General features: G+C 32.9%; 1 protein-coding gene across 1 annotated transcript in view; it reads left to right on the top strand.

Moving 5' to 3' along the window:
* The window catches only part of WASF1 (WASP family member 1), a 59,081-nt gene extending 37,862 nt beyond the window's left edge, over nt 1-21,219 (top strand). Inside the window, exons 3-10 of the mRNA XM_081296184.1 lie at nt 5,074-5,234; nt 9,962-10,096; nt 11,835-11,988; nt 13,003-13,120; nt 15,315-15,487; nt 17,232-17,411; nt 18,880-19,508; nt 20,439-21,219. Coding sequence (XP_081152310.1) covers nt 5,102-5,234; nt 9,962-10,096; nt 11,835-11,988; nt 13,003-13,120; nt 15,315-15,487; nt 17,232-17,411; nt 18,880-19,508; nt 20,439-20,596 — 1,680 coding nt within the window. The 5' untranslated portion in view covers nt 5,074-5,101 and the 3' untranslated portion in view covers nt 20,597-21,219. The remainder of the gene's footprint in view (nt 1-5,073; nt 5,235-9,961; nt 10,097-11,834; nt 11,989-13,002; nt 13,121-15,314; nt 15,488-17,231; nt 17,412-18,879; nt 19,509-20,438) is intronic.
* The last annotated feature ends 402 nt before the right edge of the window (nt 21,220-21,621 follow it).

Genomic DNA, 21,621 nt, shown 5'->3' with positions numbered 1-21,621 from the left:
TGATAGATTGCTATGAGAGAATTTTAAAAGAGGGACCACATCTGGTCAGGGCTAGAGGATCAAGGAATGCCCTCATCTTAGCTGAATATTTAAGAAAAGTAGGAGTAGGGAAAAAACAGCCTGTGGACGAAGAGTATCCTGGGCAGCAGGAATATTATTGGCATCATACAAATAAGTGTTTAAAGTTATTAATCTGAGTTAAAAGTAAATGAAAAAGAAACACCTAACTCTGTCTATCAAGAGACAGGTCTAGGGGCTGGGGATGTGGCTCAAGTGGTAGCACGCTCACCTAGCATGTGTGAGGCACTGGGTTCGATTCTCAGCACCACATATAAATAAAGATATTATGTCAACCTAAAACTAAAAAAAAAAAATATTAAAAAAAGAGATAGGTCTAAAACATAAAGATAAAGGAAAATGGAAAAGATTGGGAAAGCTATATGATTCAAAACAAGCCAGAAGAAAACTGGTATAGCTATGTTAATATCAGAGTAGACTTTTATGCAAAGGACCATATTATTAGTGATAATAAGAAAACTTCATAATGTTAAATGTACCTAATACCATAGTCTCAAAATAATAAATCATACCAAGAATTTAACAAATTTACCGTCATCATAGGCGATCTTAACATATCTCTCTGATAGAACCAGTAGACAAAAATTCAGTAAGGCTTCCGTAAGTTTGGTATTGCAAGAATGCAAAGTTGTTTAACAACAAAAGAAAAACATCAATATAGTTCATTACATTAACAGAATAAGAGAGTCATATGATCATCATCATAAATGTAGGAAAAACATTTGGTAAAATCAACATCATTCATAATTTTAAAAACCTTTTAAACTTTGCTAAGAAAGGAACTTCCTTAATCTATTAAATGGTGTCTACAAAACAACTTAACAGGCAATACATGCCTGTAATCCCAGTGGCTTGGGAAGCTGAGGCAGTAGAATCAAGAGTTCAAAGCTAGCCTTAGCAACGGTGAGGTGCTAAGCAACTCAGTGAGACCCCGTGTCTACATAAAATAGGGCTGGGGATGTGGCTCAGTGGTCGAGCGCCCCAAGTTAATCCCAGTACTCCCTCCCCCCCCAAAAAAAAAGCACAATTTAACAAAAACCCTACTCTTGTGAATGTTGAAGCCTTTTCCTTTGAGTTCAGGAAAAAGACAAGTTTGTTTGATGTTACTTCACATTGTATTAAAAGTTCTAGTTAGTATGATAAGGCAGGAAAAAGAAAGAAAAGATGTAAGATACTTGAAAAGGAGGAATAAACAGTTACTATTTATGATATGATTGCATATACTTTTAAAATCCAGAATAATTAGATATTAGAAAGGCCTGGATATAGGACCAATTTTTATTCAGAGATTTATTTTCTGTATATACAATAAAGAAAATAAAATGAAAAAACATACCATTTTCAGTATAATAAAATATCATGTACATACAAATCTAAGGATGTGTAATCTTTTCAGAAAACTATAAAACATTGAGAGACATTTAAAAATCCTGAAATAATTGGAGGGTTATGTTATATTCATGCATAGGAAGAAATGTATTAATATTAGTACTCCCCAAAGTGAGCTATAGATTTAGTATAGTTCCAATCAATTCCCAGTATGTATGTATATGTGAGTTAATAATCTTACTCTAAAAATTTACAGGGAAATATAAAGGACCAAGATCAAACAAGACAAGGTAGAGCTTGCCCTGTTGTATATCAAGACTTATACAAAGTGTAAGACTGGGAAACGCCGCACCACACCGCACCACACAACACAGATTACCAAAGAGGTTTTCCCCTTTATTACAAAAGGCTGTGTGTTTATATAGGTCTAAGGAGAGGTCCAGGGCTGAGGTAGATAACAGGTCGCCCGTTTATTGGCAAGCTCTCCCATATGTCAGTTCTGGAGCCCAAGAAGTTAATTCTAATTGGGGCTAAGGCTTCCCACCAGCAGGGTTTGAACATTGGCGCTGGCAGAACGTTTCACGCCAATGAAAGAAAGAGGAGAAAGAGGGTCGTTAGACGCCATGCTGGGGTTTTTCTCTGGGGTGCTGCTGCTGTTATATGTTTTCCCAACACAAAGTCCCATTAATTAATTAATTATCATTAGCTCTAGGTAAGACACATCAGTGGAATAGTTAGTATAGAGTCCAAAATTAGATAGATATAATTTAGAAATTATAATATAGAAACTTGCTCTATGATAAAAGTTATAAAAGAATTATAGGAAACTTGACTGCAATGTTATGCCACTCAAAAAATTAATTCCAGGGGCTGGGGTTGTGGCTCAGTGGTAGAGTGCTCGCCTTCCATGTGTGAAGCACCACATAAAAATAAAATAAAGGTATTATGTCATCTACAACTAAAAAGTTTTTTTAAATTAATTCCATATCAGTTGTTGATTTAAAGTGCAAGACAAGAGCAACAACACTAAGTGAAAAAAATGTAGATGGTCATATTTATGATCTTGGTATAAAAAGATTTTAAAAATTAGGCTTTCATACTAAAGCTAAAAGAAAAAGAATGATAAATTTCACCATACTGACTAGAAATGTCTGTTTATTTAAAAATATCATTGAGAGAGAGAACTAGTGACAGAAGATATTTTCTCATATATAATTTTTAAGTGGCTCATATCCCATGAGCCCTTATAGAAAAAATATGTACTTCTTGAGAGAAATCCAAAAGTTCATTGAACATATGAGAAGATGCTAAACTCATTAATAATTAAGAAAACACTAAAGTACGTTGCTACCACATATTCTCCAAAACAGCTAGAATTTAAAAACTGACAGTATGAGGTATTGTAAGAATGGGGTAGCAGTAGCCTCTTACACTGCTAAAAAGAGCATACATTGGTATAGTTACTTGGAACAGTTTGGCATCATCTTCTAAAGCTGAAACTGTCATTAATCAGACTGTTCTCTTCGTAATGTATATTCACAATATATATTATTCCCTTCACTTCAAAAAGCCATCATAATACTCATATTTAGAGTTTCCTACCTCAGTGGTGAAAATATAAAGAAAACAAGGAAATGCTTATTTTATATACATACACACAATATAATATATAATATTATATATATTTTTTTAAATTGTAGTTGTAGATGGACAGCATGCCTTTATTTAATTTTTAATTTTTTTTTTTAAAGAAAAGTTTATCTTTGAGGAGGAGGTAAACAAGGACAAGAGTCCAAAGTGGAAGAGTCCTGAGGTGCAGGCATGTTTTATTTCTTTTATGGAGTTATATGACTGTTTAAATTACTAAGTTATACAGTTTTGTGCATACCTTTTTTTTCTGTATGCTTAATATTACACAATTTTAAAAATATTTAAAAATGTACATAGAATTTTGTGCAAAAAGGTCAAAGGAGACAAATTTCATTTGTTTTTTTTAAAGTATGTTAATTGACATACTTGCAAAGTATTGTATGTATAAGTAACACTTGAGTGTTTAATGACTAACGTCTTTGTTAGTCATTAAAGCTCAGGAAATAGTAAATCTCTTCCTTTATAAAGTAACCAGTATTTATCAGTAGGTAATTTTGGGCAGTCAGCCTCACTTTCAACAGTTAGGCTGGACTGTAAATATGACCATGCAAGACTGAAAACTGTCTTTATTTGTGAGAAAACTATGATTGTTCATGCTCTTTAAATCTTTTTATCAAAACATTAAAAACTCTTGGTAAGATGTATAAGGACAGTGTTAAAAAAATAAAATGATTATTTAGTACAATGTAATTTACAACTTTAGAAACAATATTGGGTTTTTGTTGTTTAAAAACAAAAAAGAACACTTTGAACAGTGTTTGTCTTGTGTAACTTAAAAGAGCCACAGCTAACAGAGCTCAAACATCTTTTCTGTGCCTTGGCAAATTATAACACTCCCTTTCTACTAAATTTGGATCCACTTCCAGCATTTTATCTTTTGTACTTTCAGTGCAGTGAAATAACTCTCAGAGTCCCTTTAATTTTTCCCAGCATCCCTTCCTAGGACATATTTCTTATTTTTGTCAAAACTACATTCCTCACTTGTAAGTTTGCCTTCCCTAAGTTCCTATGGCTGTGTATCTGGATTTTCATACTAAATGTTGTATGTTGTAGTAGCAACATTTCCACAGTCAGCTCTTCCACTTACATTGGATTTGAATTTCATTTCCAGTGTTATCAATTTTTGGTTGTTTGCTGCTCTTTTGTCTCTATTAGCAAATTCCCACTTTCTACTATTCATTTTGTAAAATTTCATATTGGTTTAGCAGTGGGAAGCAAGAAGTCAACACAGGTATTGGCTTTGCTGTCTGTGGAATTGAGTAACAACACATGGAGTCTTACCAAGTCAACTGACTTGGAAAGATGACTACTGATTGTGATGCACATCTCATATTAACAGTGATTTGTTGACTAGAATGTTAGCAATGAAGTTTGTATTTATGCAGTTATAGTTAATAGATGTGATAGTGAAATTTGAACCATGTTGCTGGGAGATTGCTGTTTAAATTAACTTTGGTTGCTGAAATTGGTGCGCATGAGAAGCATACAAAGTGAAGACAACCTCTAATTCGAAGATGGATTTTTGGTCAGTTAAAATTTTGGCAAGTTTGATGAGATTTTTGGTGCTAGGCTGCTTGAACTATTTGATCTCTGACTTGATGAACACCTAATGTGTTTTATATGAAATTATAAATTTGATAGTACTCTCCTAGCTTTTTACGATTCTTAGGTAATTTCTTAGAAAGGCTCTCTGGAAACAAACTTTGTAAAACAAAACCAGTATATATAGTAAATAGAAACAATGGTTTTAGTAGAATAATAGGGATGGCGATTGTAAATTCACCATGATGTAGCATCTGATATTGAAAGTAAGTTTTTAAAAAATGTTTTATGTCATATTGATGTTCTAATAATTGAAAATAAACCAAAGCTAATAATAAGTTAGATTCTTTTAATCAGATGACTATTTTCATTGTCTTCATACAAGCATATAACTTTATTCTTAATTATGACAGAGTCTTATTCTGTGTTGGTTGAAGTTGAATAATGTTAATTTCTTTTTTTGATTTCCTACAGGTGAACTAGCACAGAGGTTTATCTCAAGATGCCGTTAGTGAAAAGAAACATCGATCCTAGGCACTTGTGCCACACAGCACTGCCTAGAGGCATTAAGAATGAACTGGAATGTGTAACCAATATTTCTTTGGCAAATATAATTAGACAGCTAAGTAGCCTAAGTAAGTTTTATATCTATTAAAAAAATTACTTGCAAACCATAATTTTATGCTTTAGACTATTAAGAAGATATGCTTGCAGTTAATTTTGGGGAGGATATTTGATAGAGTATATAGTTATACTGAAAAACATAGTCATTTTAAGTAAAATTAATGAGCTTTAGAATCATTTCTTCTTCCCCTGCATGTCCCCCCACCATCCCGCCCCCCAAGAAAGGGAAATAAGGGCAGAATCTCTGGAACACAATCACATGATGGATGAGAATTATTAAAATCTCTTAAAAATATGATTCAGTGTAAGACCAGAGTAGTACTCTTGCTTGATTGTTACCTATATTAGTTTTAGAAGTTTCAGCTGTCTGTGTTTGGGGACACCAGTATCTCTTTCTTTCCTAAAATGTTTTCATATTATCAAAGATCTAAAGTGAAAGGATTAGACTAATCAAATGAGTTTTGTCTAAGGGACATTAAAATGAGAGTCAAGAATCTGATATACAGAAAAATGTGAAAACAGCAAGTAATTTGGCTGCTGGCAGATAGAAGGCAAACCGATTAGCCAGAGAAAGGCCTATACAAAGAGTAGGTAGTGGAAAAGGAGACATGCAGTATGTTCCCATTTTAAGATTATAGAACAGAAACTGGACATGATGGCACAAGCCTATAATCCTAGGAACTCTGGAGGTTGAAGCAGGAGAATCCAAGTTTGAGGCCATCCTCAGCAACTTAACAAGTTCCTGAGCAACTTAGTGAGACCTTGTCTCAAAAAATAAAAAGGACTGGGGCTGGGGTAGTGGAAGAGTGTTCGCCTAGCACATACGAAGCCCTGGATTCGATCCCCAGCACCACATAAATAAACAAACAAATAAAAAATAAATAAATAAGGAGTTAGATCATTAAAAAAATAAAATAAATAAATAAAAAGGACTAGGAATGTGGTATAGCACCCTTGGTTTCAATCCCTAGTACCAAAAAAAAAAAAAAAAAAAAGCAAAGAGCAAGAGAAAAATATTATAGAACAGAGCTAGTTTAAGGGATTATTTCCCATTCTAAATTTAATCAGGTAGAAAAATTTAAAGCTAAAACAAATTTATTTTTTAATTAAAGAATTAGCTTTTTAATAAGACACCTATACTTCATTTCAAATACATAACAAGATATTCTTGACCTAAACATTCTACAAGGAGTCCTAGATTTATCATGTCTGTCATACCCATCAGCATAGACTCTTCTAATAATAAGGGTTGGTCTGTATTTTCTATTTCTTTTAACTTTTGTCTTCCCTTTATATAACTTGAGTAGTGTCATCCCTTGGTATTTCTGGGAGATTGGTTCCAGAACCCCCCTCGGATACCAAAATCCATAGATGCCCAAGTCCTTTATGTTTGCATGGAACCTACACATATCCTCCTATATGTTGCACTTTAAATCATCTTTAGATTACTTAACAGGACTGTAAATGCTTATTTAAATAAATATTTGTTATACTGTATTATTTAGAATAAAATGAAAAGAAAAAAGTCTGTATGTGGCTTTTTTTTGGCCTAGCATTGATTGATCTAATGTTCAATACAGATGGAGGTTTTTTCCCAAATATTTTCTTTCCAAAATTTGTTGAATCTGCGAATTGAACACAGAATCTGCAGGGCCAAATGTACTTAGCACAAGATAAAGAGAGATGGTTAATCTAATTTGTTTCAGGTGAGAGAGTTTGGTCATATATCCTTGTAGCTAAAACATCATAAAACATTATGAAAATACTCCTCATCTTATGATGAGGTTATGTTCCAGTAAACCCATCATAAGTTGAAAATGCCTTTACAAAAATGTATTTAACTGCCATCTGTGGTGGTGCAGGCCTATAATCCCAGTAGCTTGGGAGGCTGAGGCAGGAGGATCTCGAGTTTAGACCCAGCCTCAGCAACTTAGTGAGGTCCTGAGCAACCCAGCAAGACCCTAAGTGTAAATAAAATATAAAGGGCTGAGGATATGGCTCAGTGGTTAAGCACCCTTGGGTTCAATCCCTGGAACAACAACAACAAAAAAAAAATATTTAACTTACCTATCCTATCCAACATTATAGCTTAGCAACATAGTACACTATAGAGCATCACATGGCTCATCAGCATGTGACTGGGAGCTGTGGCTCACTGCCACTGCCCAGAAGTACGAGAAAGTATTGTACCACATATCACTAGCCCAAGAAAAGATCACACTTCAAATTTCCAACTACGATTTCTATTGAATACATGTCACTTTGTAAAGTTGAAAAATTGTTAAGTTAAACTATCATAACCTGGAGAATTCTGTATTTGAATGTTTTTTGTGAGAATACCAAATTTTTGCATTGCCTGTGAAATACTTGTAAGAATAAATAACAGGCTATTTTTTTTAATTTGTTTTAATTATATTCCTTGTTCCTGTTGGTGGTTATTTTTTCAGGTTAGTTATTGGCAGTGAATCACTAAGATATTGTATTGTGTGTTTCTTTACCAGGAAAGCCAATATGTAGTATACCTCTTTTTCTTTTCTTTTTTCTTTCTTTCTTTCTTTTTTTTTTTTTTTTGACTAGTACATTTTAGTTATACAAATAATAGATTTCATTGTGGGTGTATTTATACATGCATATAATGTGGTTGTTACTTTTGAGACTAATCAAAATAAAGTCTTCTGTTGACTCAGATATTACATTAACATTATAATTAACCATATTGTTTAAAGATATTTTGCTGACTTTTTTGTGGCCTAGCATTGATTGATCTAATAATATAACTATAACGTGACTTTATATAAAATATGTGTTAATGTGTATGTGAGTGCATCAGCTTGTTAGATACATGTTAAGAGCATAAAAACAACCTAAGTAACTTTAGACAAAACATTTTTTAAACAAAATTGAAATGAATTTTCAGTCCAACACAGGTAGGTATCTTGCTTTATGTATATACCTAATATAGAATCTAGAATTAATGTGACTGTGTGTTAATTTGCAATAATTAACATTTATCATATAATCTAAAGATGACAAGACAACATAAGGAATTTTCAAGCCTAATGGAGTCCATATAAGCAACATCTGTCAGTAAGCTAACCAAATCTGGAAAAATAAACATATTGTAAAAATAAACATAAGTTACATTTGGGAATATTCATATTTGTAATTAGAGGCCATATAGATGTTTTCTAACAGTTTATAAAAATTCGAAAACAAAATAAACCTATAAGGTATTGTAGCAAGGTGTAACAGTATTTTTTTTTATTACTCTGAAATTAATTTTTCTGGCAGTTTTTCCACTTGACATAGTTGAGAACCTGGAATTAAATCTAAAAGGCCTCTATATAGCCAGAATAAATAAGCCCACACAGTAAAGATAAAAATAACTAATTGATCCCACTCTCAGAGTATGTTTACTTTTGCTTTGATAGTTCAGACAGATTTGATGATGTTATTTCCAAATATTTATGCTTCAGAAAATTAAAAGAGGAGGTAGAGGGAGCAGCACATAATAATAGAATAAGGCATCACAGAAGCCAACCAAAAATGGTAGTTTACAGCAAGGGAGGAATTGACCAAAAAAGCAATATAAAAACTGGAAAAAGGCCACTTAATGTAAAAGCAAATATTCTTCTTCATTTCAAGGCTGTTTTCTGGCCTGGGTTTAAAAATAATTAAAAATAATTGATTTTTATAATTAATTCATGGCCATGAGTCCTCAACAAAGGGGGAAATTTCATTTTGTATCCATTTAAGAAAACAAGGAAACTCAATACATTTCATAACAATTTTAATCCAAAGTAGTTATAATAATTAATGAATTTAATAATCTCTGAATTACTTAGAAAAATTAGCAATCTAAAATGATTGTGAGTAATTGAAGTATTCACTTCAGTACCACTGTTTGCACCAAAAGTTCTTCAGAATACAGTAATGAAAATAAACTATAGGCTTTCATATGGTTTAGGGCAAGACACTCTCAGCCAGATATTCTTGTCACTTCGTAAAAGTGTACATCCCAGTATTTTATGAGATTTTTCCTATTAGAACATAATTTTGCTTTTTAACAGATGATTATTGAAAACCTAAAATCCACTTAATGTAAATTTCCTCTTCCCCATTTTATTGTTATCTTAACCATTTGGACTGTATATCAGAAAGTTTTTACTGTTCTTCCTATGGCTTTTCACCTGGCCTGAAATTCAGTTGAGACTAGTGTGGAGTCTATGTATAAATGCTGATTTGGGATTAAAAGAAATATTGTTTGGGGCTGGGGCTGTAGCTAAGTGGCAGAGCGTTTGCCTAGCATGCATGAGGCATTGGGTTCGATCCTCAGCACCACATAAAAATAAACAAAATAAAGGCATTCTGTCCATCTTCAACTACAAACAAAATTTTTAAAACAGAAGAAATATTGTTTGTATGTACTTTTACATCATAATCTCCCCTGACCCTCATTAGATAGCTAGATATCGGTAAAGTAAGTTGAATATTTCCACTTTAGGCACAAGTCATTGAGCAAAAGGTGGTAGAGCAGGATTTAAAATCAGATTTCCCAGAGTTTGTGTGTTTATTTTTCCACTCTGTCATGACTTAGTGCCTGTAGGGTAGGATTAAAGTTTAAAATATTTCCAAATAAATGACAAATTTAACAGGACGGTACTTTATTTGTTCAGTATTTATCTCCATGATCGTGATCACATTAAATCTTATGAAATATGTTTCATTTTTTGCTTAGGTAAATATGCTGAAGATATATTTGGAGAATTATTCAATGAAGCACATAGTTTTTCCTTCAGAGTTAACTCACTGCAAGAACGTGTGGACCGTTTATCTGTTAGTGTTACACAGCTTGATCCTAAAGAAGAAGAATGTAAGTTTATTCATATCTTCTTCCATGTGTATATTTTAGTTAGATGAGTATATTTAAGAATGGTATTAAACATGAATTTATTATAAATCTTTTTACCTGTTTTAATACATTTTATAGTCAATCAGGATATTATCTATAAATGCCATCAATGTGAATCTCCTGGCGTTTTATTTCTACATGTTTTTGTTTTAATCTCTTTATTTCGTATACTACTTAGCTCTTAACTTTTTGACATGAAGAAGACATTTTAACCAGACCTTTTCTTCCATTCTTTCTGTTTCCTTCCTTATAATTTATTTGTGTACTTTTGTCTTATTTGAAAAGTATCTGAAATCCTAAGGTTTGATTCTGTAAGAATGTGGAGCCTTTTAATATGCTTTTGTGTGCTTATGGCTAGTCTTGTCTGCTTATTTTAATTAAATATTACTACCACTTTAAATGAACATTTCAAAAACAAATTGCCAGTATGTAGGGTGGAAGTGTTCTATGCCAAGATTAAATCAGGGATATCAGGTTGGAAAAAAAAAAAAAAAACACACTACTGGATAAAATTATGGAAGAAACTGTAGTGGTAAAAGCACATTTCATGCCTTGACAGAATATCTCTGTATTTTTTATTCTTAAAAAGAAATGGAACTACTAAGAATATAATTTTCACTTATCTACTGCTATGGTATAAAGCATTTGTATACTTAAAGCCATATTAAATATATGAAATAACCTACTTTTTTAATATAAGGAAGTCACTCTGAGTGTTAATAACGTAGCATTTCAATATATTCTTTATTTTACCATGCTACACATGTTAATTCAAAAGAAAATGAGTAAATGAAATTATTTTAAATTATCACAATTGATGGGACTTTGTGCTTGTTCCTGAGGATTCTGCTAAACAAGATAGTCTCAGTCTTCAAGAAGCTGTAGCTGAGTAGATAGAAATCTTTATAGTACATATAAAAGAAATAGAGACTAAGACTAATGTAGATCACCTGATACTTAAAAATAATTTTCATGATTGTAAAGTTTGTTTTACCTTTGTAATATTGATACATTTGTAATATTTATAGTAATTTTAGTAAGAAGTCAATAGTGTATTTCTTTCACAGTTATTTCTGGCTATCAGCAAAAAAGAAGGAATAAAGGGAGATAGGAAAGAAGATTATAGAGGAAGATAGAAGTTGTTGCAGACTAAAAGTGGAAGATTAAAAAAAGATATATTTTGATGGAAAGTGTAGGTGCACTTCAGGAATCATTAGGACCTTCTGAGCCTTAAAATCAAGAGTTGAGTTAAAATCCATGTTGTTTGGAAAACTAGGCACAGAATAATAATGATAAATATAATGATAAAGCATTTAAAATTATTCATGATTGATAAGCCACTAGGGTCATAACCTTTTGAGTCATTCTGGCTTTTAAACAATTACAGAATATGAATTTGTTCAATGGTCAAATCATTTTAGGAAAATAAAATGAATTCTTGGGCTGGGGATGTGGCTCAAGTGGTAGTGCGCTCGCCTGGCATGTGCACGGCCCGGGTTCGATCCTCAGCACCACATACAAACAAAGATGTTGTGTCCGCCGAGAACTAAAAAAATAAATAAATATTAAAAAATCTCTCTCTCCTCTCTCACTCTCTCTTTAAAAAAAAAAAAAAAAAAGCCCTTTAAAAAAAAATTCTCTCTCTCACTCTCTCTTTAAAAAAAAAAAAAATGAATTCTTGGTATTTTGTTTGTTTTAGTGTCTTTGCAAGACATAACAATGAGAAAAGCCTTCCGAAGTTCTACAATTCAAGATCAGCAGCTTTTCGACCGCAAGACTTTGCCTATTCCATTACAAGAGACATATGATGTTTGTGAACAACCTCCACCTCTCAACATACTTACTCCTTATAGGTCAGTAGGTTAATAAGTAAGAAACCTTGTTATTTATATCAGACTGCAGATTTAAATGTGAAATCCCCACACATTCTTAATTTGATTGTGCTTCTGGCCAACACAGAGAACCTTTCTTTCTGTCACTAAATGAGTTCCTAAGGTTCTGACATACAAAAGAAAAAGACATATTCAAGGGGTTGTTTAAACAAATATTACTAGAAAAAGCACTGGCAAACCTGTTAATATGAAGGTCAAGGAAATGTTATTGTCCTTTTAACTTAATTTTTACTCAAATGAAAAATAAAGATCCCAAAATTCCACCATACTAACAAAATAAGTATTTTATTTTTGCTTGTTCTATTTACTCTAAGTATATATATCTATATATACATTAACTTTTTGCATAATGACTATATAGTATTTGTTTTAAAAATGCTTTTTTACCACTTAAAATCTGGAATTATTCAGCCTTTCTTTGGAGTTTTCTCACGAATTATTAAATGGGTAATTTAAGATGCACAGCACATAAAATGGTATTAAAGTAATTATTTAAAACTGTAAATCAATATGTAAGCTATTGGATATAAATGTTGCTATTAAAATGACTATTGGGTGACATCTTTTAGTTTAGTAAATTAAATTCATAAATAAATTATACTACTGGAAGTAACAGTAAAAACTTTTTATTCTAAATAATGTTATTATCTTTTCAGGCTTTTATTTTTGGCAGAACTCTTTGTAATTATTGAAATTTCTCAAAGGACTTTCAGAAAAATTTGACATTCAATGAAGTTAGAGATGAGAGTTGCCCAGCTATACTTTTAATTTTTTAGTACTAACTCTGGAAAGTATCTGGTTTTTTATTTCCTTACTCATTTGTAAGAAATTTTATATTGCTGCAATATTCTATTTTGGCAATATTTTAACATGTTATATTTTACTAATGTGAGAAGAAAAAACATTTCAGTAAAATTATTTCTATTTGATTGCCTCTTTGCCTTACTAGTATACATTTCAATTTATGTATTTCAGAGATGATGGTAAAGAAGGTTTGAAGTTTTATACTAATCCTTCATATTTCTTTGATCTATGGAAAGAAAAAATGTTGCAAGATACAGAGGATAAGAGGAAGGAAAAGAGGAAACAGAAGGTATTAAAAGAGATTTTAAAAATTGAAGTTATTTTTTGTATGTTTATGTTTATTGCATTTATGGAACTTTATTAATCCTGTACTTTGATGGTTTTATTTTACTTGGATCCATACTGAAGTCTTTATATCTATACAGCTGAGTCTCCTAGGGAAGCAGATGAGCAATTAGATTATTACGGTATGGTAGTGCCATAATGAGGTTTGTTTAGAGGTTTGGGCAACACAAAATAGCATATGCTTTAGCCAGCAGACAAAGCTTTTATTAAACAATCGTGAAGAACAAATGAAAATAAATTGGACCGTGGAAGAGAAGGGCATTCTAGTATGGAGAAATAAAGGAATATTATATGCAGATATTGGTAAAGTAAGTAAATTAAGCTAATATTTTCTTGCCAAAGAGCACATCCTAAAGTTTTCCAAATGTTTTAAAGAAGTTAGATTCTTACTAAACTCCTGTTATCTGTCTCTTGTGTTGTCAATTTCTACTTTAATGCGTTCACTTGGATCTGCTTTCTTTTATATTAATGATAACAGAAAATATGGAAGAAGTAACTTGGATTTAGGCATTTATGAAGGAGGCAAAATCTGTCTTTATCATTCTTGTTTGTCTTGTAGCTATTTCTACTTTTCCCAATCTCTGTAATGCCCTTTTGTCATCTTCTGTGCTAGACAGTGTCCCTGTGTTCTAACCAGTTTGCACACTGGTGACTGGCAAACCAGATTACGCCATTAGGCAGGTTTCATTTGCCAAAAAGAGGGGTCTTAAAGTTTTTGAACTGGAATTTCTTAGATGAGATATGTCTGTCTAGTTCACAGCCTACCCCATCATATACTGACTAGCTTCATTCATGTATGTTATCTGCTTGGCTTCTTTAGGCATTCGATATTTGTTATACCTATTCTAGACTTTTCTCCCCTAATTTGAATCACTTTGTATTCTATTGTTTAAAAACCCAGTGTTCTGTTGAGTGATAACAATTATTATGGATTAGTTGGATAACAGAATCTTTTTCCCATGTGTCAGCCAGCTAATTGGTCGCTTCCCAGTTAGCATAATCTTGGTAAATTTTCATATTGGTTAGAAGCAAACAATGTATAATTTATGGCAGAAATTTCAAGCTAATAGATCTTGGAGAGAGAGAGGGGTTTTTTGTTTGGGGATTTTTTGGGGGGGGGATGTTTTGTTTTTATTTTCATCTGAAAGGAATTTCTGACCTCCCCATTTATTACTTAGACATATTTGTTAGTCACTTTTACATCACTGTGACTAAAACACCTGGCAAGAATAACTTAGAGGAGGAAAAGTTTATTTTTCAGCTCATGGTTTCAGAGACTTAGCCCATGGTTGGCCCACTCCATTGCTCTGGGCCTGAGGTGATGGTGGAACATCATAACAGGAGGGTGTAGAAAGGAAAACTGCTCATTTCCTGACAGTCACAAAGCAGAGAAAGACAGTAAGGTGCTGGGGACAAAATGTAACCTCAATGGCACGCCCCCATTGGTCTACTTCCTCCATTCACACCAGATCTATAGTTAGACCCAATACAGGAATCCTTTCAAATTATTAATCATCAAATAGATTAATCTACCAATTAGTTTATAAATGGATTAATCTACCAATTAGTTTATAGATGGATCACATGTTGCTATGTCACTCGTAACTGAATTGTTTCACCTCTAATCATTGCCACATTGTCTCCTGAGCTTTTGGGGATACCTCATATTCAACCCACCATAGCATATTCCAATGTGTTCAGCACATCAATTCAAAATTGTGGTTACAAAATATGGCACATGCACAACACCACACCTATAATCCCCACTACTCAGGTGGTTAAAGCAGGAGGATGATAAGTTTGAAACCAGCTTTAGCAGTTTAATGAGACTCTCATCTGAAAATAAGAGAACAGAAAGGGTTGGGGATGTAGCTCTGTGATAGAGTGCTTGCCTACCTAGCGTGTGGGAGGTCCTGGGTTCATTCCTGTATTGTTTTAAAAAAGGCAAGAAACTTGGATAACTGCAGACTAGCTAAAATTGAACTCTGAATGTATAAGTGAACTGTCCCTGTGTTACTTTTATCGTATTATGGTATTGTCTTTCAATATTTCAACTTTTCAAATTTTATGATAGTTGTAACCTCTTTTTAAAAATTAGCATTTCAGCATTTGGCTTTGTTTCAATACATCTGTTATAGCAGAAAAATCTAGATCGTCCTCATGAACCAGAAAAAGTGCCAAGAGCACCTCATGACAGGAGGAGAGAATGGCAGAAGCTGGCCCAAGGTCCAGAGCTGGCTGAAGATGATGCTAATCTCTTACATAAGCATATTGAAGTTGCTAATGGCCCAGCCTCTCATTTTGAAACAAGGTTTCTTTTCTTTGTTTCTTTTATTTGTTGTTATTTTAAAATTAATCATAAAACATTGGCTTTATTTGCAATATCTGTACTGCTAAATTTTGAGTCCTAAACTGTTGAACTGGAAGACCCTGTTGTAATTATAAAGATTATATCAAAATCCTGACCGTTGAGCCTTCTGAGATCTGACCTTGGGCAAGGTCATTCTTATATTTGGACTTTATTCTTGTCATCTGTGGAAAGAGGTGATTGGAGTAAACGATTCTCACTGTTATTTTAACTTTTATCTGAAGTCTCACCTCTTCAATATTTCAGGTTTACTAGAGTTTCACAGTAGAGTAGGGTCTGGAATTTTTATATATATATATATATATATATATATATATAAAATGGGAGTTGAAGAGGGGTTCTTTTTTGTCCTTTTTCTGTCCACTGAACTGACTTCCTTTCTGTGCCACATTCCTCACCTCAGACATATCAGGACTTTCAAACAAATTTACTCAACCTCTTTTGCAGAAATATAGAATTGGTCCTTTTCCATTATCAGTCGCCAGAGGCCCTTTCTAAGTAACAAGCTACCATAGCAAACACATTACACTGGCATGCCTCTGAAGAAATTTGTGTGTTGTCATGTTGACCTTTTAATGGAAAAGAGATGAATGTTTTCTTTTGAATAACACAGGTAAATTATTGGGCCATTACTGTGAAATATTTTGGCCTATTTTAAGAGAAATATACATCTGAGAGATAATATTTATCTGCATTATTGAAAGAAACTGAAAGAATTGAGATTTTAAAATAATAATTATCTGTTGACAGACATTTTTATTACAACTATATAAGATATTTCTGACTTGCTCTGTGTACATCTGTTAAATCCAACTTTGTCCCCATATGGAACTACAATCTATAAATATAAAACTTTACATGTTCAAGCTGAAATTTTGCTTAAATCTGATCTGGATCACATGTTGCTATGTCACTCAGCTATTTTCTGAGTGCTTTCCCACTTTTTGAACACTTAAAGGACACAACGAATTGAGCTAGGCATCTCTGTGGTGCTAGAATCAGGGAGATCTTTTGAGAGCTGTAAGTTTAAGAGAACAACAAGTTCTCATAAAAAGAGTGTGGTAAAAATTTTCAGTTTTCATATTCTGTCATTGGAAGCTTCTTATGAAGAAAAAATGAAATATAGACAGGTAATTTTAAACACTATTTGCCAAAGTTAATTATTTTCATGTTGTTGGGCACAGTGGTGCACACCTGTAATCTCAGCAGCTTGGGAGGCTCAGGCAGGAGGATTGCAGTTCAAAGCCATCCTCAGCAACAGCAAGGCACTAAGCAACTCAGTGAGACCCTGTCTCTAAAGAAAATACAGAAAAAGGGCTGGGGATGTGGCTCAGTGGTTGAGTACCCCTGAGTTCAATCCCTGGGACCAAAACAAACAAACAGAAAAATTATATATAAATTACAGGATTATATATGTAATGTTTTTAATCTTTAAAAATTAAATTAATATTTCATTATAAAATAATAAAGTAACTGGTGGTCACAATAATAAGACTAAATTAGTAAGTAAAGATTGCTTTATGAACAGCATTTTTTGTTTTTAAAGTAGGTTTTATTAATACATTTCTGTAAGAAGTTTTTTAAAAATAACTAAACTACTGGTATTCAAAGATAAATTATTTCATTTAGAACACTTTATTTCACCAGTAATTCAAGAAGGTGCACTGATACTGTGTATTTCTTTTAGACCTCAGACTTACGTGGATCATATGGATGGATCTTATTCACTTTCTGCCTTGCCATTTAGTCAGATGAGTGAGCTTCTGACTAGAGCTGAGGAAAGGGTCTTAGTCAGACCACATGAACCACCTCCGCCTCCACCCATGCATGGAACAGGAGATGCAAAACCCATACCCACCTGTATCAGGTATGTTGGGACAAGCATGTGATGTTTTATGTTAAGGTTTGGTAAGCTTTTTCTTTAAAGGAACAAATTCTAAATGTTTTAGGATTAATGGGGATATGATTTCTGTCACAAGTAATCAATTTTTTCATTGTAAGAAAATAGCTATGCACAGTATATATCCAAATAAATGTGTCTGTGTCTCAGTAAAACTACATTAATGGAAACAAGGAACTGGTCACATTTGGCCTATGGGATATAATTTGCCGTTCTCTGATTAGACCTGATACATTCTCCAGGAAAATTTTACTTAATAACAATTTACTTTAAAGAAAGTATGTTTTGTTTTATTATAGCTTTGTTATCAAGCATGTCATGTACAGTTGTATTAAGAAAAAATAAGAACTTTTTGGACTGTCATTAGGCTGTAAGAAATATAGCTATGAATACTTAAATAGTTTCAGAACATCAAAGACAATTAGCAGTTTTGCTTGTAATACTCTTTTAGTAAAGCTATTCTGAAGTTAAATCTTCTTCAGTTATCTAAAGTGTACGTTTTTAATAGGTATTAAAGAAACTTAGCTATCAGCTTTACAATTTTCTGTTAAACTAACCTTTTATTACTGGTTCATTTGTTGTTCCAGCCTCAAGAAGAAAGAGGGCTGTAAATTTGCTTTTGTGGTTTTAATTAGCTGTCGTTGACTTCACTGAAATAGCATATGATGAGTTTTTAATAGGTGCAATATAAATACAGCATTGTATTAGCCACAGATATTGCTACAAATATTGCATTATGATAAATATTAAATCATTACAGAGACTCATCAGTGTATAATTGAGAATTTCATTTATTTATCAACAAAGTTAGCATAAAATGCTTGAGTGAATATGAAATTTGCATGACAGGATGAGACTGTTTAGAATATTACAAACCAGGGTTGGGGTTGTGGCTCAGCGGTAGAGTGCTTGCCTGGCAAGTGTGAGGCCTTGGGTTCGATCTTCAGCACCACATAAAAATAAATAAATAAAATAAAAGTACTATGTCCAACTATAACTAAAAAATAAATATTAAAAAAAAAGAATATTACAGACCAAGCAAGGCGTGGTGGCACATGACTGTAATCCCAGCGACTCAGAAGGCTGAGGCAGTAGGACTGTAGTTTTGAGGCCAACCTCAGCAACTTAATAGGACCCTATCTCAAAAAAGAAAAGGAAAAAACTACTGGCAATGTGATTCAGTGGTTAATTGCCCATAGGGTACAATCCCGTTATAAAAAAATAGATATAGAATATTACAAACCAAAGTACCACCCACTAATTTTCTCATTGATGTACTTTTAATTCTTACTTCTTCTGAAATAGTGTTAAAAAATTTAAAATTTCTATAGGAACATGTTTATGTATCTATTTTTATAGAATTAATTTTAATTATAGTTTCTATAGATTTTTTTTTCAGCTTTAATAACTTGCTAGGATTTCTTTATCATTTCAGTTCTGCCACAGGTTTGATAGAAAATCGCCCTCAGTCACCAGCCACAGGCAGAACACCTGTGTTTGTGAGCCCCACTCCCCCACCTCCTCCACCACCTCTTCCATCTGCCTTGTCAACTTCTTCATTAAGAGCTTCAATGACTTCCACTCCTCCCCCTCCAGTACCTCCCCCACCTCCACCTCCAACCACTGCTTTGCAAGCTCCAGCTGTACCACCACCTCCAGCTCCTCTTCAGATTGCCCCTGGAGTTCTTCACCCAGCTCCTCCTCCAATTGCACCTCCTCTAGTACAACCCTCTCCACCAGTAGCTAGAGCTGCCCCAGTATGTGAGACTGTACCAGTTCATCCACTCCCACAAGGTGAAGTCCAGGGGCTGCCTCCACCCCCACCACCGCCTCCTCTGCCTCCACCTGGCATTCGACCATCATCACCTGTCACAGTTGCAGCTCTTGCTCATCCTCCCTCTGGGCTACATCCAACACCATCTACTGCCCCAGGTCCCCATGTTCCATTAATGCCTCCATCTCCTCCATCACAAGTTATACCTGCTTCTGAGCCAAAGCGTCATCCATCAACCCTACCTGTAATCAGTGACGCAAGGAGTGTACTACTGGAAGCAATACGAAAAGGTAATTTTTTCAGGACCTTGAAAAGCATTGTGATAGCATTGAAAATTTTCTAAAAATTTAAGACAACAATGCAGTCCTCATTTATAAAATTTTAGATGATTTTGTTTTTGTACAAAAGTAAAGGCATGTCCAACTTATATTTTAAATTATTCTTAAGAAAATACAAAACGTTTAATCATTTTATTTTCATACTTAGGGATTCTTAGAATGTTTATTGAGTTAATGAGAAACTTAAAACATCAGATGTAAATATTATAGAAAATTTAAATTCTCTATGTTTAGTGTTTATGTAAAATGTTTTACAAATTACAGAATTTTAAAATGTTTTTTTTCTTCAGTGTCAAAGCTTTTCATTTGGGATAGCATTGACATTTGTTCTTCTAGATGCCTGTAAAGCTAAGTAAGGGTTAAGGTTCTTCCCTTAGTTACCAAGAAAGACTTCTTGATAAGATGGTTATTCATTTAGCATTTCTTTTTTTTTTCCCCAGTTAGCGTTTCTTAAGCAGCTATTAAATGCCAGGAATCAGAAGTATAAAATGAATAATAGTGATTTTCCTTCAAGTACAGAGGATAATAAAGTGACAGAAAATATATTCAACTGTGTATAATTTATCTGACTATAATGATAATAGAAGAAATGTATTATCTGGTTAACTTTTTAAAGGATAGTAAACAGGAGGTACAGTAGACCATGATAGATAAATATAAACTGTAGATATCCATTGGGTAGGTTTTACTAATTAACTCATAAATGATGATGTAATAAAAGATTTAATGCTTCTGATTATAATTACTTCAAATTATTTTTAATCGGTCTTGCTTATTTTCCTATTAGTATTTCTCATATTTATTTGATCTTATGCTAGAAATAATACTATCTAGTGTTTAGCATTTTGATTTAAAATGAATGGTTTGGATTTACTATATCAGGTATTCAACTACGCAAAGTAGAAGAGCAGCGTGAACAGGAAGCTAAGCATGAACGCATTGAAAATGATGTTGCCACCATCCTGTCTCGCCGTATTGCTGTGGAATATAGTGATTCAGAAGATGATTCAGAATTTGATGAAGTAGATTGGTTGGAATAAGAAAAATGCATTGATAAACATTACAAAACTGAATGCAAATGTCCTTTGTGGTGCTTGTTCTTTGAAAATGTTTGGTCATTCTAGTGTTTTGCTTTCTATTCCTTATAATAAATAACCCTTTTCCTCCATAATTTTTGATTTTGAAGAAAAGTATTAGCATACATTTCAAACTAAATGTTTTACAGTGGCTTATATTTTTTTTTCCCTGAAAAGACATAATTCGGTCCAACAAACCACTAAGTATTAAGCATGGACAGCTGTTGTTAGAGTAGCAGATTCAGTTTTTTGATATATCTTAATTGTGCACTTCGTGAATTTTAATTTAAAGAAAGCGAATGAGATTGAAATCTTGAGGGCAGCTGTAATATTAATGAGCCTTATTCTACTTCCTGATGTTTTAAAAGAAGAAACACTGCCTTGATATATGAATACACTCAGAAAGTACATTTAGCTTGTAGTGTTGAATTCTCTTAAAGGAATGCTTAAATTTTTTATTATTATTTTATTGTTTTAAATACTTGCCTTATTTGAATGTTTAGCAGTACTCCTTTCCCACTTATATATTGTGTGATACAATTTTGCTTGCCTATAGGAGTTTAAAAATTTTCCATGTGAAATACTCTGAATTAAACATACATGTAACTTACATAACTGTTAGAAATAACAGTCTGATTTAATAAATGGTTCATTTTAAAGGTTCCTGGGTGTTGCTCTTTGAATAAAACTGTTTCTGATCACTTATCGAATACTCCAAAGTAGCTTTAAATACTACAAAGCTGGACATGATGGCAACATACCTAAAATCCCAGCAGTTGAGGAGACCAAAGCGAAATTTGAGGCCAATCTTAGCAAATTAGCAAGACCCTGCCTCAAAATAAAATTTTAAAAAAGCTAGGGATTTATGTTAGTGGTAGAATGCCCCTGGATTCAATCCCCTTTATTAATAAATAAATAGTAAATGAAAATTTAAAATCAATTTCAGCAATATAATTTTCTCTTAGTTGTACGTATTCATATTGTTTAAT

This window comes from Spermophilus citellus (assembly GCF_964194105.1).
Source record: "Spermophilus citellus genome assembly, chromosome: 5".
Taxonomy (NCBI): domain Eukaryota; kingdom Metazoa; phylum Chordata; class Mammalia; order Rodentia; family Sciuridae; genus Spermophilus; species Spermophilus citellus.
This window is presented reverse-complemented; position numbering and strand designations above follow the sequence as displayed.